Source organism: Gymnoscopelus braueri, assembly GCF_963280865.1.
Source record: "Gymnoscopelus braueri genome assembly, chromosome: 10".
Lineage (NCBI taxonomy): Eukaryota > Metazoa > Chordata > Actinopteri > Myctophiformes > Myctophidae > Gymnoscopelus > Gymnoscopelus braueri.
In genome coordinates this window covers 38,401,100-38,419,447 of record NC_137611.1, presented here as the reverse complement: position 1 = coordinate 38,419,447, position 18,348 = coordinate 38,401,100, and the positions used below count along the sequence as shown (strand labels likewise).

The 18,348-nt window shown below is 47.7% G+C and overlaps 1 protein-coding gene across 1 annotated transcript in view; it reads right to left on the bottom strand.

Moving 5' to 3' along the window:
- The window catches only part of ak5 (adenylate kinase 5), a 75,020-nt gene that overhangs the window by 40,364 nt on the left and 16,308 nt on the right, over positions 1–18,348 (bottom strand). The window contains exon 6 of the mRNA XM_080441012.1: positions 340–531. Within this exon, the coding sequence (XP_080297138.1) occupies positions 340–531 (192 nt within the window). The remainder of the gene's footprint in view (positions 1–339; positions 532–18,348) is intronic.

Sequence of the window (18,348 nt, the reverse complement as noted above, 5' to 3'; positions counted from 1 at the left end):
GGATATCACACACCATCACATTGGGATGGCTAGGAACAGCAGCATTAGCATGTATCTCACAAAGAGATAACCTAATGCTCTCATGTGCCCAGGGGCGTTCTAGGCATATGTGTGTGCATGCGTGCACACACATGCACGCATGCATGCACGCAGGCACACACACACACACACACACACACACACACACACACACACACACACACACACACACACACACACACACACACACACACACACACACACACACATACACACACACACACACACACACACACACACACACACACACACACACACACACACACACACACACACACAAGATGGTAACCGTCAGCCTACCGTGACAATTAGGCCCCTCTCCTGGAAGTATTTGACTAGGGGGATGGTGTTCTGTTGGAAGTTGGTCAGACGGCGCTCCGTGGCCTTGGGGTTGTCATCTGGCCGCCCCTGCTGCTCGGCGCGCTTCTCTAGACGTTCCTTCAAGCGGTGGCTGGCACAGGCCAGAAACACCACAAGGTCTGGAGTGCAGATCTAAGGGCAGAGAAATAATGTTGATGTTAAAAGGCACAACGCCACTGGAAACAATAATTCATGTATGTCTACAGGCTTAGGGTTTTCTGTGTACCTGTGTCAATGTGAGCAACTCAAGCAAGATTGAAGGCGCAATGGCAGGGTTGGATTTAGTTCACTTAGAGTGCAGGTTACTGTCAGTTCAATTCTGTTCACAAAGTAAGACAAACGGATATAACAAAATTATGATGATAAAAACTTCATTATAAGTATTTTAATTTAGAAGAAAACCCACTTCTAGGATGTAGTGGGAAATCAATTGAGCCCAACCAGGCAAAGAATCAAGATTCTATCATTCAGATGTAGTGGCTTCAGTTGCTCCTCTGTAATGCAATGATAAAATACAATAGTCACGGATACAATGAAAACGGATGATGTATATTTGTAACTAGAGTCATAAAATTGCCAGACAGACCTGGATCAAATAACATTACCAGCGCTTGGTAAGGCTTGTTTTATCTTACTTTGGTACTTGATGGGTGGGGTTTTCCACATAGGGAAATATGATTAACAGAAAGTGCAGACAATCACAGGAGAGTATTTTAAAAGTCTCTGTATAGGAAACTATGATTGGCAACTAACCTTATCTGGATTCTCTGGTACTACACAGCTCCCCCTGATACCCACAGCAGATTAAAACAAACAAAAGAGTTCTCAGGCCACCATGTGACCTAGGCCTGTTGCCGAAAAACATGAAGGAGGAATGAACCCAAGCCACTCGTAGTATATGATGGAAAAGGTCAACAGCAACACCACTGACCACTAAGTGATGGAGATATGATTTGATATGCACCATTGACCTTAGATGATTTTTTTTATGCACCACTGACCTTATTTTTGATTTGATTTGATTTATTTGAAAAGCCAAAAACCTTACAGCAGTTCAAGGATTACACAAGAAAGTCCTGAGACTTATTTCCATTGAGGTCCTCTCACATTACAATACAAAACACATGACAATAACATATGCAATACATAATTACAAAGAAGTGCTCCCTTATCTTTCTCTAGTCTATAGGGGAACCTTTTCTAATAGACATGCTTTTGTCGCAAGCTTCTTCCATTTGGCAGAGTCAGGTTAGCTTTTGTCTGCTGCTGAAAAAACCTTAGATTGGTTGATGGTTGTCAGTTTGACACTGGTTTCGAGGTCGTTCCACTGTGTGGCTCTTATGGAAGTAAATGATTCCTTGCCCACTTTACTTTTAAAAGCCATATAGCTCACATCTGCTACACTGGCTCTGGTGAAATAATGGTGTACTTCGTTTACCTGAGTAAAACATGTCTTTAAAAATACTAGTCCATACCCGGTCGACGCATCCGTGGGGGTATATGCGCACATGATCTGGCAACCCGGGAGGCAGTTTGTCCCATAGCTGGGCAGCCCCGTAACCATGGCGACAGTGTTTTACCCCAAAACGCTAATGAACAGGTGAAGTGTGCAGGCGAAAGTAGTTGCAAACGTGGGGTTATTGCGCGTCCCCCCGTCGCGCGTCCCATTGCGCATCCCGCCGCGGACCCCCCTGCGCGTCCCGTCGCAGACCCCCCAGCGCGTCCCGTCGCAAACACACACACACACACACACACACACACACACTCTCTGTGTGTGCTTGTGGCAGACAGTGGGTCTATGGATCCCATCGCTCACGGGGCCATCCCACTGCTGGGCAGCCGTAGCCATGGCAACAGTCTGTTCCAAAAACACTAATAAACAGCTGAGATTTGGTGATCTTCGCAGTTCCATTTTTTTTTGTAATGGTCAATGGCTGTTTGCAAATTCAGATCAATTGCTCCAGCCACTGAGGAGAACCGGGCACACAGTTTTGGTCTCACCACCACCCACCACAGAGGTTTGTTATAGGAGGATGTGGACCTCGCCATATATGATCTTATGAACCATGGTCAGTCTGGCCATGGTTACCCTGGTTTGTCTTCAATTCTCCGTAACATACTCACTATGGGATATCAGCGCCCCCCGGCGATGCACAGAGCTACATACAATAAACTCCCGGGCCATTCCATTGGCTGTTAAGGGTATGTCACGTGGACGGAAGGTATAAAGCCCTCCCGTGACTGTGGCTCCTTCTCTTTTAGCTTCTCTGCTCGCAGATGCACACGGCTAAAAATTACTAAACATACAGATTATCTACTATCAGGATTAAGAAAACCAGCTTTAGCCCACCGCTGGAATACTTGTATTCCCCACAGGTTTTTCTTTCTTTTCTCTTCAGTAGCACGCTCCCGCGGCTATTTTTTGTTTTTTTCTTAAAACTTATTTTCAACAGTTTCCTCGTGTTTAAGCTAGCTGTCAATTGTTTGTTAGCTTAGCCTAGCTCAGCTACAACCGCAGCTAGCCTCACGATGGAGGCTCCTCGTCGGTGCAGTCTCGAAGGATGCCCACAGTACATCGCCGGCGACGATCCTCACCAGGTCTGCATAGCCTGCCTCGGACTGCAGCACGCTCTGAGAGCGGCGAGAAGCGATCCGAACGAGGCGGACTACTGCGTGGACTGCACGTTTTTCGGAGGAAAACACCTCGACGCCCGTCTGGCCAGGGCCAGAGCTCTCGCCGGATGGAACACCCAGTCGAGCGGTGAGGTTTCGTCAGCAGCAGGCCGGGCGACCGAGACGTATCGCACGGACGGGACCGGCCCAGGGAACGTGCGTGGCGGCTCACACCACGTGCAGCCTCTCACTATGGGCCCCCCGACAACCATGGCACCTCCGGATGGCGGAACCAATTCTCCGCGGCGCCATGATGCATCTTCACAGGCTACCTTGAGTGGCGGGACACACCGCTTACGGAGCGAACACAGCACACCAGCAGCCACGGCGGCTGTGTCGGGTGGAACACACCAGATGCAGCAGGCTAGCTGCTCTACCTCTCACCCTTCCTCGCTTCCCGCACCCCCACCACCACGACGCTTCAGAGACTCGAGTGCGTCGCAGGATGGGAGTGATTACTCCAGCGCGGACAGCATGGAGGAGGGTGAGGACGGGGACGATATCACATCTTTCCAACCGGAGTCTAGGGAAGCCGCGATGTCCAGCCCCGTCGACAACGCACCTGGGGCTTCCGCAGGTCCTCCCGCCTCCCGGGAACCGGAGGGAGAGGGCCCCGACACCACCGATCCAGAGGGCGAGCCCATTTCGGTGATTTTCGACCGGGCTCACACCAGGTGCGGACTCGAACGTCCAACGGAGGAACGAGCGTCCTCCGTGGCTCCCGTCCCAGGCTACCAGGGCCTGGCTCCGCAGGTCCCACGCCCAGCCAGGTCCAGAAAGATAGCGATGTGTAGCAGCTTCGATGAGGTTCTACACTTCACCTGGGAAACCCACAACGAGCCCCCCAGGCTCAACTTCACCATCGACATGGTGGGCGCTCGTGAGGTGGGTCTCAGCAGCCTTCCCCCCATGGATCCGGTGCTGGCCCAGGGCATCTCGGACCAACACCAGGGCGCCGTGGGTCTAACCCCCGAACCTCACTTCACCAACGCGAAGGAGAAGGCCATCTCCGCGGCGGTGAAGAGGTCCTACAAATCATCCGCCCTAGCAGCGCGTGCACTCAACGCAGCCGGCGTGCTCCAGGGCTCTGCTGCCATTCGCCTGGCTGAGCTGCGCCAGAAATATGGACAGGACATAGCGGAGTAGGAACAACTGCAGCAGCTCACGATCCGACTTTGCTGCCACGCAACCATGTGGAACGGTAAGGCGATGTCGGACTGTGCGGCGATTGAGCGGGCCAGATGGCTCGAGCTAGCCAAATTCAAGCACGAGGTGGGCGACCGGAGGGAGGCTCCCCGCCGTAACCCACCTCCCCCCGGTTCCAAATCACAACGCCGTGACGGAGGAACATCCCGTCGCGGGCGGGGTAATTGACACTTTGCCCCCAGAACACTTGTTTGTCCAGCAGCCGCACTCAGATCCCCGCGGAGGGACTGGGTGGAGGACGGGCCCCCAGACAATGTTGTTAGGGAAAAGGACAGGTTCTTTGTTAGCCCCGATGGACAGAACCTCGGGCGCCAAGAGACACAAAGTTTTTGTTGTTCCGTTTTCCAATGCAATACAAAAAGTTTTGAGTGTCACAGAAAAAGTGAGTGTTGCAGAAAATGTGTGTGTACAGTCTACTGTAATAAACATGTTGAATGTTACAAAACCTCTCATTATTCCACCTGTCTGCGAGCCACGGTGCAGGAGGGTCCCCGAGCAGCGGGCCCTCCTACATCATCGCTCAATGTCTATAAGCCCACAGCATTTGGAAGGTTCGGTTCACGACATTCCAAATGCGATGGGAATAGCCCCGCTGAGTGTATTGAATACCATGAGCCCACAGTGCTCGGTAAGTCCTCTTCACGGCTTTCCGAACACTGCTGGGACAACTCTGTCAAGTGTATTAAATACAGTAAAGGTAATAAAACCGGTGCCACCCCGATCCATCGGGCGCTTAAGCGCCGGTGTACCGGGGTCACGTCGGTTTTGTCTCCCGTCCAACAGGAGACATCATTGGGTCGATCGGCACAAGATGGCCGCTCAGGTCCACAGTTGCGCCACAATGGCGGACCAGAGGCCTTGTCGTGTCATCAACCCTTTGTGTATTATGCCACGCTCGCCGCTAGAGGGCGGCAGAACGCCTCCTCCGCGGAGGGACTGTCTCCCACGGCACAAAATGGCCGCTCAGGCCCACAGTTGCGCCACAATGGCGGACCAGTGGCCTTGTCGTGTCAACAACCCTTTGTGTATTATGCCACGCTCGCCTCTAGAGAGCGACAGAACGCCTCCTCCGCGGAGGGCCTGTCTGTCGTCACTCCCAACGCGACCGGCGGACGGGGACAAGATGGCGGCGGCCAGGGGGGCCAAGATGGCGGCGACCAAGGTAAGACGGGAGTTAACATCACAGATATAGAAACCTAGATACCTCATTGGCCTCTGCAGTTCATTGGAGCGACATGCTTGGTATGGTGGCCACCATATTTCCGGGGGGAACGGGCACTGGCCAATCACAGCGTGTTGACTACTGGCCAACCACAGCACGTCTTTTCCAGGACTTGTCAGAATCTAGTTGTCCCGCCCCCACCTGCGTCTGATTGGCCTACTGAACGCCCCCTTCTGTGACGCACACGGAAATTTCCAGCTGCCCCCCAGAAGCATAGAGGAAGCGGAAGTGCGTCCGAGATGCCGACGCTTCAGAGCCAGAGGAGGCGTCTACCTTTATATGTCTATGGTTAACATCACGAAAGTTTTCAGTGTTCGATCACGTGACTTCCCCATGTCTCCCGCACGAGCCATCGCTACCTCCACCGCCTCTAGCGTTAGCCGCGCATATGACTACGTTGGTACAAGTAGCGGCGCCAGTAATCCCCATGGTAACGGACACACGCTCCGAGGGGACGGTGACGTCAGCAGCCCCCACCAACCCTCTCGCTCAGTGCCTAACGCAATGGAAAGTATGCAAGCCAAATCCCTGGGTTTTACGCACCATAAAAAGGGCTACAGGCTCCAATTTTCCACCAAACCTCCCATGACAGACAAAGTGTTGTTTTCTCATGCGAAGGGACAAGCAGCCAGCACGTTGAGAGAAGAGGTTGTCTCTCTCCTGAGCAAGGGTGCGGTCAGAGAAATATCTCCGGATCAGAACCGGTTGGGGTTCTATTCTAAATATTTTCTGGTGAAAAAGAAAGGGGGGGGCGTACGACCAATTCTGAATTTGAAGGGTCTCAACAAGTACCTGAGGGTTTTCAATTTTCGAATGTTGACAACCGCTGCGCTTTTACGCACGGTGCGTTTGGGGGACTGGTGGACAAGCATCGATCTCAAAGATGCTTACTTCCACATCCCGATTTACCCACCGCACAGGAAGTTCCTACGCTTCGGCTTCGAGGGGAAGGTGTACGAGTACACAGTCCTTCCCTTCGGCATGTCACTGAGCCCCAGGGTGTTCGTGAAGTGCACCGATGCGGCTATAGCTCCACTGAGGCGGCATCGTCGACTTACATCGACGATTGGCTTTTGACGGCGGGCTCGAGGGAAGAGGTGATGCAACACACGAATGTGGCCATCTCTCACCTATCGTCGCTCGGTTTCACCATCAACGCCCAGAAGAGCGTTTTGGTCCCGTCCCAGCGGACCACCTTCATAGGGATCTCGCTGGACTCAAACACGCTGATGGCGCGTCTGTCCCAAGACAGGATAGACAGCTTTTTGGCCTGTGTGAGGTCTTTCCACGTGGGGCATCAAGTCAATTACAGGCTTTGCATGCAGGCGGCGGGTCTCATGGCTTCGGCTATACACCTGATCCGTTTGGGCAGGCTCCACATGAGACCGTTTCAGAAGTGGATGCGGGCTCTCAGGATCCCGCCCACTTTGGGTTCTCGGAAAGTTCTGGTGTCTCCTCGATGCATGGAGTCACTCAGACCGTGGTCACAAGCAGCCTTTCTGTCCGAAGGGGTCAGGGTAGGCACTGTGATGTCACGGAAGGTCATCACCACGGACGCCAGCCGCACTGGCTGGGGAGCCGTACACGAGGGCCGTCCGGCCAGGGGGGTGTGGGACCTCAGTTTACAGTCGGCCCACATCAACTACCTGGAGTTGTTAGCGGCTTTTCTCGCTCTCAAGCACTTCGAGACCCACATCCGAGGTTGTCATGTCACACTCAGGACGGACAACACCACGACCATGTGCTACATCAACAAGCAGGGAGGGACCTCCCCGGTGTTGGACAGCCTGGCGTGCGAACTGACGCTGTGGTGCGACTCGCGTCTGGCGTCAATACGAGCTTTTCATGTACCGGGCCTCCTGAACGGCGGTGCAGGGGCAAGCTGTGGTACAGCGAATGGTCTCTCAAACCGTGGGTGGCGGACCTGATTTGGGCCAGGTTTGGCCGGGCTCAGGTCGACTTGTTTGCCTCCAAAGAGAACGCGAAGTGTTCTCGGTTTTTCTCAGTGAAGGGGGGGCACCCATCCTTGGGTCTGGATGCCTTGGCACACAGTTGGCCGGACGAACTGCTTTATGCGTTCCCGCCACTGGAGCTGATTCCCCCGACGCTGGAGAGAGTCAGACTCGAGGGTCTGACGGTACTACTGGTGGCACCGGCGTGGGGCGTGTGGAGGTCGGAGATAACTCCTCTCCTCTACGACGAGCCTTGGCCCCTTCCCCTTTACACAGACCTGCTGTGGCAGGGAGGGGATGTGATTTTCCACGAACGTCCGCAGGACCTGGACCTATGGGTTTGGCCCGTGAGAGGGCGGACTTGACCTCGGGTAGTTTGCCCCGTGAGAGGGAGAACTTGTCCTCGTGTGGCCTGCCTCCTGACGTGGTAGCTACCATCCAGGGGGCGAGGGCCGCTTCCACGAGAGATGCGTACGAAGGCAGGTGGAACATGTTCGCGTCTTGGTGTCTGGGACAGTCGCCGCCAGTGGTGGCTTTCCAAGCCCCGGTGCGCAGCGTCCTTATTTTCCTGCAGGACAGGTTAAACCAAGGCCTGGCGTTTTCAACGGTTAAGGTGTACCTGGCGGCCATTTCAGCTTGTCACCGGGGTTTCGATGACAAGACGGTTGGCCAGCATCATTGGGTGCGCCGTTTTATGAACGGAGCTAGGCGGGCTAGGCCGGTCAACAGGCCTCTGTTCCCGGCCTGGGACCTGGCATTGGTGCTGGATGCACTCTGCCGTTCCCCGTTCGAGCCTTTTGAGTCTGCGGACCTGAAGGTCGTTAGTCTCAAGACAGTCCTTCTGGTGGCCTTGTCTACGGCTAAACGGGTTAGTGACATGCAGGCACTCTCGGTGAGTTCTGAATGCATGCGGTTCTCGGGTGACGACAGGAGGGTTTTGCTTAAACCTAACATGGCGTTTGTTCCCAAGAATGGGGTGGTAGCCCAAGCTCCAGTCAAGCTGGCGGCTTTCCATCCACCTCCCTTCGCTTCGGCGGAGGATAGGCGGTTGCACTGTCTCTGTCCGGTGAGGGCTTTAAAGCTATACTGCCAGAGGACTGTGGTCGGCCGGTCGTCGTCTCAGCTTTTTGTCTCCTATGGCCCGGGTGGTCAGAGGAAGGCAGTGACTAAGGCGACGCTTTCTAGATGGATCTTGGATGCCATTAGGCTGGCCTACGTCAGTGGTGGCGCTCCAGTTCCAGAAGGACTGAAGGCCCACTCTACTAGAGGCGTGGCTGCGTCCTGGGCCCTCTCCAGGGGAGCTTCGGTCCAGGAGATATGCGCAGCGGCTAACTGGTCGTCTCCGTCGACCTTTGCGGCCTTCTACAGCCTGGATGTGGCGGCGTCTTCAGTGGCGCACGCCGTCCTGGGCGTGGCGGCTGTCTCTAGTTAGGGGAGGAGATGGACAAGCTTGGTGTCTTGTTCTCTCTACGAACTTCCTTCTCCTGAGTCCCCTCGGGACCACCAGTAGGTTGGGTCCCAGGGGAGGAGGCTCTGTTTCCTCGTATTTACTTATGGGACAGACTCGTGTCTGTTCATTAGTTGCATGAGGCAGAATTTGGTCTGTCAGGGTCTACCTTTCTTTCTATATCCCGCACCCTGGCCCGGAGGGCTGGGGCACCCGTGAGGCCGGAGGTCACGCCCAGGGGGGCGGGGCCTTGGGGCTGAAGGGCGTGCGGGGCTGTGAGGGTTTTTGATTGGTTTTTATAGCCCCAGGGGGGTTTATGAATCCCACAGTGAGTATGTTACGGAGAATTGAAGACAAACTCGAGGTTACGAAGGTAACCCCGGTTTGTTTAAATTCGGAGTAACATACTCACCTTACACCCCTTTTTGTGCGCATCTGCGTGCAGAGAGCTGGTGTCAAAGAGGAGGAGCCACAGTCACGGGAGGGCTTTATACCTTCCGTCCACGTTTTTTTTTTTGTGAGATCTGACGTTCATAGTGACTGAACACTATGCAACCAAAAAAAAAAAAAAAAAAAAAAAAGATTTCAATCTCGTCTAGCGAGACTTGTTTTTTTTTTTTTTGGGACAGTGTTCTGTAACTATGAACGTCAGATCTCACAAAAAAAAAAAAAAAGGCCTATCCGCACACCTTTTAAGCTGTGGCGGCTCAGGGGTGGAGTTATGAAAATGTTCTACTGTACCATTCATCCTAAGATATAACGTCATAGAAAAGGTAAGAAAACTTTAGTCCAAAATTCTCCTTTAACAGCCAATGGAATGGCCCAGGAGTTTATTGTATGTAGCTCTGTGCATCGCCGGGGGGCGCTGATATCCCATAGTGAGTATGTTACTCCGAATTTAAACAAACCGGGGTTACCTTCGTAACCTCAAGATTCTACTGGGAGCCAGTAGAGATTCTACTGGGAGCCCTAGAATGACCCTGATCAGTCTATTCTGAGCTGACTGTAGCTTGGTCTTGAGGCATTTCATTAAGCCCTCGAACATGCAAAATCAAAATGGCACAGAATAAGGGAGTTGGCCACCACCTGTTTAGTCTCCCTATCTAAGTACCTTGCTGTCCTTGCCAAAAACTTTGTCAGTCCCGAGACCTTGCTGGCCATATTTCGGCCATATAAGTTACCCTCCAATATACAACCCAGGTATTTCACCGATGCTTTTGCTGCAATGAAGTCCGAATTTAATTTGACCTTGAATTCAGGGCTCTTTCCAAATTTGATTTTGGAGCCAAACAGAATTGATTCTGTCTTCCTAGAGTGTAAAGATAACTTATTATCAATAAGCCAGGAATTAACATTAGCCAATTCCTCACTCAGGGAACTCTCCAGTGTGGCTTGTTCCTTAAGGGACATCAGCAGAGCAGAATCATCAGCGTACAAGGAACTCCACATTCCATGACAAAACATCATTTACCTCTACCCTTTGTTCGCGGCCCGTCAGGTAGGATTTAAACCACTTGTATGATGCCCTGTAAACGCTCGCCATAGACATGTGTCGGTTGAGTAAGATTTTCTAAAGCCTGATTGAAGTTTATAAGCGGATAAACTTATAAACCTTAGATGTGCACGCTCCTATTGTTTATGAAGTCAAAAATGGGTAAACTTGAATCGCCACCAAGGGAACAACATCTACATTAGGAGTTTAAAAGTTGTTTTTAACGTGAGCAACCACCAGCTGACACTTAAAAAGTACCAGAGGGGTTTATTACAATTCATCCTATGGGTTAAAATGTTTTGTTTGTCTTAATGAAACATACAGACTGGTCTGTATGTTTGATTAAGATTAGAAACACAGAGAAGAATGCTGACTCATGCAATGCATTTTCATCTTGAGATAATGCTCCCAGTGTTGGGACTCTTATAGTCGCTTCTTGCAAATCATAGTTTCCGTTTCCATGGCTACCATTTGTTCGATGCAATATTATCACATCCATCATTGTCATCAAAGGTATCCATAAATGTCTTTCCAGATCGTTTTCAGTCTAACATGGTAATTATTCTCAGAAAAACTATGGCAATTCTAGTGGCTGCATAGAATTATGGCAATGATAGCATCTCTATAAATGCCAGGAAGAGAGCTGAAAGTCTCATTATAGTGAAATGTAATATTTAATACGCCACGCACACAAGCAAGCAGATGTTGACCTGACCACAGAGTCGGGCGAGAAAAGCTTCCTCTCTAATACCCTTTAGAAATGTGTGTTATTAATTGCACCCTCTCAAAACAACAAGGCGTTAAGAAGCATTCTAAAAATCAATCAAGTGTAAAAATGTGGCAGTTTATTCGGTTCGTTGTGAGGTCAGCAACCCTTCTGGGACACTTGCAAACAGCTAATGTGGGTATTACTCAATATTCATGTTATTGCCTTGGGTGACAACTGACAAGTACAGTAAATATCTATAGAAAAAGGACCTCCAGAATTAACCCAGAAACCATGAAATCTGAACTTTTTCTTTTTAATTTTACCCCCTTTTCTCCCCAATTTAGTCGTTATGGCAATTGATTCCTCCCCACACACATTTCTGTGTTGTCACTGCTGTTGTATCCTACTGACTCACCTGCCAGTGAGGAAACCCCACCGGGAGGATGTTAGAGCCTTCGTCCTACTCTTCCCGCCCAACACTCTCTGCTGACAGGTGCCACCCTAGCCCGTAGGATTACGTACAATGACAATTATCACCCTCCCCGCCTGGCTTCCCTCCCCCGAACACGGGCCAATTGTGTTTGTGTAGTCGCTCGACAAAGCCGGATGCACCGCGGTGGATTCGAACCCACAACCTCCGCGGCGGTGGGCAGGCACTTCACCACTGTGCCAGTGCCACCCGAGCGCCTGTTTCATGAACTTCTGAACTGCTTGAAGCTGCTCACTTCAGAAGAATTGCAGGCCTATTATGACTGAGTCTAAAGTTTGACACAAACTTGCTGGTTTGAACACTTAGATTAAAATGTGTTTTAAGAGTTCAAGTTCATGTTTGATGAATTGCCACAAGATTAGACTGCTGTAATTTGTTATAGTACAGATAACCACTTTAACCCCTATCTGTCACGGGCCGTGGACTTTGACTTTATTATTTAGCCCTTTAATGCCCTTATATGGTTTTGGACTCTTTAGGGCTGTTTTTTAGGCCTGTTTATGCCATTGTTCTGTTGTATCGTTCCAATTGTATTTTTGTTGCTGCCTTTGCCTTGGTCTTGTTCTTGTATATCTTATTTTGTAGGTTTGTTTCCTGTCTGCCTTGTTTACTGTTTCCTGTCTTGTCTCACCTCCCTGTAATTATTGTAACCCTATAGTCACCTGTGCTCGTTGCCTGTTAGCCTATCCTGTGTTCATTTGTCTGTCACCTGCATCCTGTTAGTCACCTGTCTAGTTAAGTCCTGTGTTAAGTCCTGTTTTTGTCCTTGTTGGTCCATAGACCTATGTCACGTGAGTTTATGTTTAGTGCTTACTGTAACTGCTTTTGGAAACCTCCGTTTATTTTATAAATCCTTTGATTGGAACACTTCTGCCTACCTTGTCTGCTTTTGGCCCTACCCGCTACTCATTCCTGACACTATCTGCTGTATTTGGCTAATGTTCACCTAATTTGACAGAATGTCCACCCATTATGAATTCTTTATTTTTTTCAAAAGACTGCATAATATATCCCCTTCTTCATATTATCTGTGGAGTAGTAAAAACAATCCTAAGGCATATGGAATACTTGAAAGTTGCCTTTGAAAGACATTTGATAGTTTTGATTGATTGATTCTTCATTAGCCTGTAGGCAAATACTGTACATCCTGTTGTGACATACAGACTTTAGATTAGGATACATAACAGAAATAAATAATAAAATAACAGCATCCTCAACACAACAGTAAAACCCTGTACACATAGCACTATTCTAACAAATGATTCAGCAATTAATTCTACTCAAGGCACAATATGTTTTTGCCAACTCTACCTGCCTACTAATATAAGACTATGGGGTTTTGACAGTTGGCCACAGAGGTGGAGGAAGCTAATGCAGTTTCTTTGCATGTCCAATTATACTGAAGGCTCTCTGCAGTGCACTTTTAATCCAGTGAAAACATAGGGCAAAGCCTTCGCCAACTGGCAATTGTCCAGTGGTGCACTCATCTAATAGTATATAAGAATAAAACATCCGCACACCAGTATTGCTGCTCCCAAATGACTAGCCCATTTCGGGACCCTGTTTACCTTTTTTATATTTGGGAAGGCGGTATCCAGGGTCCCTTGTCGCTCAAAACACTCTCTCTCGTACTGGCGGCTACCACTGTCTGGTCTCGGGCTAATAGCTCGTCGCTTAGAAGTTGCAGAGATTTCTCAAAGGTACCAACAAGAGCAATACTAACGCGCCAGAAAGATGCATTAATCCGCACGGATCGGCGATGCCGTTTAACATTTTTAATAATTTAGTAAAACTTAAGCTCCTCTCTCACACTCTGCTCCACTGCCCATGTCCCGCCTCCCCGCGTTGTGATTGTCATGCAAGCATGTAGGAGCTCGCCAATCAGAGGCAGTAACGTAGGACCATAGAGTTATGCGTAGGACGCGCAGCTTGTCAGAGCAGAGTGTGAGAGAGGAGCTTAAGTTTTACTAAATTATTAAAAATGTTAAACGGCATCGCCGATCCGTGCGGATTAATGCATCTTTCTGGCGCGTTAGTATTGCTCTTGTTGGTACCTTTGAGAAATCTCTGCAACTTCTAAGCGACGAGCTATTAGCCCGAGACCAGACAGTGGTAGCCGCCAGTACGAGAGAGAGTGTTTTGAGCGACAAGGGACCCTGGATACCGCTTCCCAAATATAAAAAAGGTAAACAGGGTCCCGAAAGGGGCTACCAAATGACCTGCCCAGGTCTGAGATAGAGCCTGGTGGCTCGAAATGTTACCAAAGTAAACTTGCATTTGGGAGCAGCAATACTGGTGTGCATTTTATATTTTTGATCCAGCACCCAGCCTATAGTAGGTCTGGGATGTGCGTGTCTTTTAGCTGTTTACCAGCTTCTCTCACCACTCACCTTTATAAAGGTCTCATCTCATATACCTTTATAAATCTAAACCATGCTATACCGTCTATACATCTGTACAGTGTATATTGCAAATCACATATAGTTTATTGCTTCTTTATGCTCATCTATAGGCCTAATTTAGTAAATAGTAAATCGTTTTGAGAATACAATATTTGAAAATGTTTCTGTACTGTTTTTCAATGTAATGCACCAAATTCCATGTATGCACAAAACAAACCTGGAATTGAAAATAATTCTGATTCTGATAGCCTGACAGACCACGATGGATGGATTGGAAAACAGACAGACAGACAGATAGACAGACTGTCAAGAAGGCAGACATCCAATAGCAGCCAGACAGACATAAAGACAAGTAAACAGACAGATACTCTAGGCAGACATCCAGGTAGTCCATCAGCCAGCTGGCCAGCTAGCCGGCCAGTCAGCCAGCCAGCCACATAGTCTAAAAATGTGATAAATAGGAGTAGCTCTCGCAGCCTTCGACAGTAGAAAGCGGAGGTGAAAGGGATTGAAGGGAAGATGAAGGGACAGCGGGTTCCTTGGAGGCATCTGTGCGTGGGTTAAAAATGTTCTGAAGTCCCCAGAGGCTGGCCCATACCAAATAGATGCTGTGATGTTTTAAAGGGCAGAGCAGCAGCATGTATGGTCTGATGTTAATGGATCCTGCAGGGCCACAAGAGAACTGCTGCCAGCTGCTTGGAGGTGTGAACAGCACCAGACATAAGGTCTCAGTCTGTCAGTCAGTCAGTCAGTCAATCAATCAGTCAATCAGTTGGAGATCCATTATATTCACTCTGTGGGAACCTTCGAGACCAACCAAACACAGTCAGGCTTTTGTATTTGAGTGCAATCACTGCCAATTTTCATCACCATCCATCTGTCATTTCCCTTCATCTTCTATCGCAGCGTGCGCTCTGTCATTTTCTCCTCTCTCTCTCTCTCTCTCTCTCTCTCTCTCTCTCTCTCTCTCTCTCTCTCTCTCTCTCTCTCTCTCTCTCTCTCTCTCTCTCTCTCTCTCTCTCTCTCTCTCTCTCTCTCCCCATTAAGTCCTTAAGCATGTCATAAATACAGAAATAGAGTGAAAACGCCACAGAAGACATTCTTGCTCTCCAATACATTTTCCATCTTAGTGTTCTTTAGGGTAAATCTCAATAAATAAGGAAGGGGAATAGTTGTTGGAGACAAGAACATTATGTAAATCATCCTAATCATCCTAATCTGCTGCACTTGCCGATCTAATGCATCTAACCTACAATTCTATTCCTGCAAGCATAAATGGCAAACTATGCTGTGTTTTCCGGATATGGACTGAATGATACTGTATGCAGCCAGCCAAATGTACACAACTGTTATCCCACGAGCTACCCCATTTAGCTCGTGAACATGCACCCAAAGCCCTTTAATACTGTAGTTGTCACCTAATTAATACATACTGCAACCTCTCCCTATTGGCTTTGAGGTGAGCAGCAAATCAAGCACCATGTGAGTCTGAATGAGCGATATCTAAAGTGGTTAGCCGGACACAGTTGTAAACACAACAAAATATAGCTGCTACCTTCGGGATTCACCTCCAGTGAACTTCCTCATGCCTGAAGCTTGGTTCCATTTTTACAGAAGCCTGATAACCCATCTTCACATGGCAATTCAATGACTCAACAGGAATCAAATTATTGCTTAATTTGAAATTGCATTTAACAAAATAATACAGTGAGAGATAGCCCAAGCTCACTGAATGTTGAAATTGTATTAGGACCCTTGTTAATCCTTTGACAGGGAATATGTTTCCCCATGCTTGTGATCTCATAGAAACTGGCACAGTACTGTATGTGGGTCAGATAGTCGCCTGGGTTCATTCCCCCTGCACAGCAAAATACTCAGTGTTAATTTAGCTCTGGGTTTGTAAAAATGTCTTTCAGAGTTAAATTAAACACTCGAGAGTTCGCTGTGTATTTATGGATGCTCTGTGCGGAGAGAGTGGAAAGGTACATCTAATCACATCTAATCTCTTTAGTGTTCGAAACGACTGGAATCACTGATAATCACCATAGTAATGGCTCAAACGTTTGGTGGGTGTGTGATTGTGTGCAGCAAAATCCTCAGCGATAATTCAACTCCTGATAGTGCAAGAATATAGACCTGTGAAGTCTGTTTTTACATTTGCTGAGCTAAATTAACTCATTAATTCATTAACTATCATTCACCATTAAGTCAGAACTGACTTATTGACAGCTTGTAAATATTGCGTACAATGTATCAAGTCAGACTCAGCCCTCCACAGTTCTACAGGGGAAACTCGCCCACTGTGTGTTGTTAAATCAAATCATCACAGATTGCGTAAAGTACATTTTCGATATGATCATCTAAAATGCAAAAAATATAAACTTGAACTTCTCCTTATGTCTAGTCAAGTATTGTGGAGGAGCGCTGGAGGTCAGTAAAACGCCAGCATTCAAAATTAATAAAGACCAATGTCCATCCCTTTCACTATTCAAAAACAGAACCGCTTAGATCCTCCAGTGAATACAAATTCAAGATGTTATGGCCAGCCGTATTTATTTTGTGTTAAAAACATTCAAATGCTCCACAGAAATCGTTATAGCCAACATATCAGGGAGAAATTTGTAATGAATGTTATTACATATTATAAATAGTATTTGTTTACTTCCTCAAGAAAACTGTTTTAATTTTGATTTCCGATCTATTTTTAGATTATTGTGATCCTCATCAACAGTATCACAAAACATCACACACTGTAATCTAACATTTCTTTCTGGTTGATCAAAAAGGCATAGGCTGAAGCTCAAAGCTTATTTACGCCTATCCTTTATACCGGTCATTCAGTTCATATAGCGGTTACAATGTTCGTAATGAACGAACACTCAAAAATATTCCGCATTTACATCCAAGACTTGCACACATATACACACAAGCACACACAAATCTAGATGATATATACCCATAAACACACATTCAAATATACATACTTTAGATATACAAACACTCATTTATACAGCCAATTCCATACACCATCTAGACCCTATTTAAGGTGTTGGGGAGGGAGGGGCAGGTCTTACAGGTCTGATTCCCCTCAGTCAGTGACTACTTTAGAGATTGCCATTGTCGACCCCTCATTCACTTTTGGGACTAGAGCAGACAGACTCAATTCAGCCATCAGATTGGACAAAGCTGCTAGCATTACAGGGGTATTTACATGATGTGGCTGAAGAGATGATGAGATAGACAGTCAAATGAGCTTTTAATAAAATGTTACAGGGAAACCATTGTTATCTTGGCTGTGTGCTTAGGGTCGTTGTCCTGTTAGGCAGTGGTGTAAGTGGTGTAAGTAACTAAGTACATGTACTCAAGTACTGTACTAAAGTACAATGTTGAGGTATCTTCAGTATTTACAATACTTTTACTTCTACCCCTCTACATCTCAGAGGAAAATATTGTACTTTTTGAACTACACTGAACCACAATTATATGAAAACTTAATTTACTAGTTACTTTGCAGATTTTGACTATTACAAAACAACATAACCACTTCAGCCCTTCTCACAATGCGACGCATTGTGAGCTTGTAGATCCGCTATTTTCAAAAGATTTAACACAATTTGAACTTGGGAAATGGGACTTTCCGCACAATGAATACTTTTACTTTTGGTACTTTAAGTATATTTTGATGCCGATACTTTTGTACTTTTACACAAGCACATTTTGAATACGGGACATCTACTTGTAACAGAGTATATCTACTGTACAATGCAGTATTGATACTTTTACTTAAGTAAAACATGCGAGTACTTCTTCCATCACTGCTGTTAGGTGAACCTTTGCCCCAGTCTGAGGTCCAGAGCACTCATCAAGGATCTCTCTGTACATTGCTGCATTCATATTTCCCTCAATCCTGACTAGTCTCCCAGTTGCAGCTGCTGAAAAAATACATCCTACTCAAAAATCAATTACTTCTTCTACCCATGTATCACTCCAAACAAACAACTAAACCAAAACCCAGAAATAAAGTAAACATAAACAAAATGTAAAATGCTTACCCAAACCAAGTCCATATTTTACCAAACCAACTGCTTGCTAAAATGTTTCAAGACGAGCCCCCATTTTGTCATGAACCTGGCTCAGTGTTCAGACAAAAGAGAGGGATACACAGATAGCTTAAAAACATGATTTAACTAGAAAAAGTGCTCCTTGGAGCACAGGTCTCCGCCTATAGAGATCATGTGTACCGATTTGCGTGAAATTTGGATAAAATCTGAAGGCTTAATATCAAAAAATGTGTTTTACATAAGTCGGCCTCCTGGTGGCGCTATAAAAGGCAAATGCAGGGCAGATGTTTTTCCT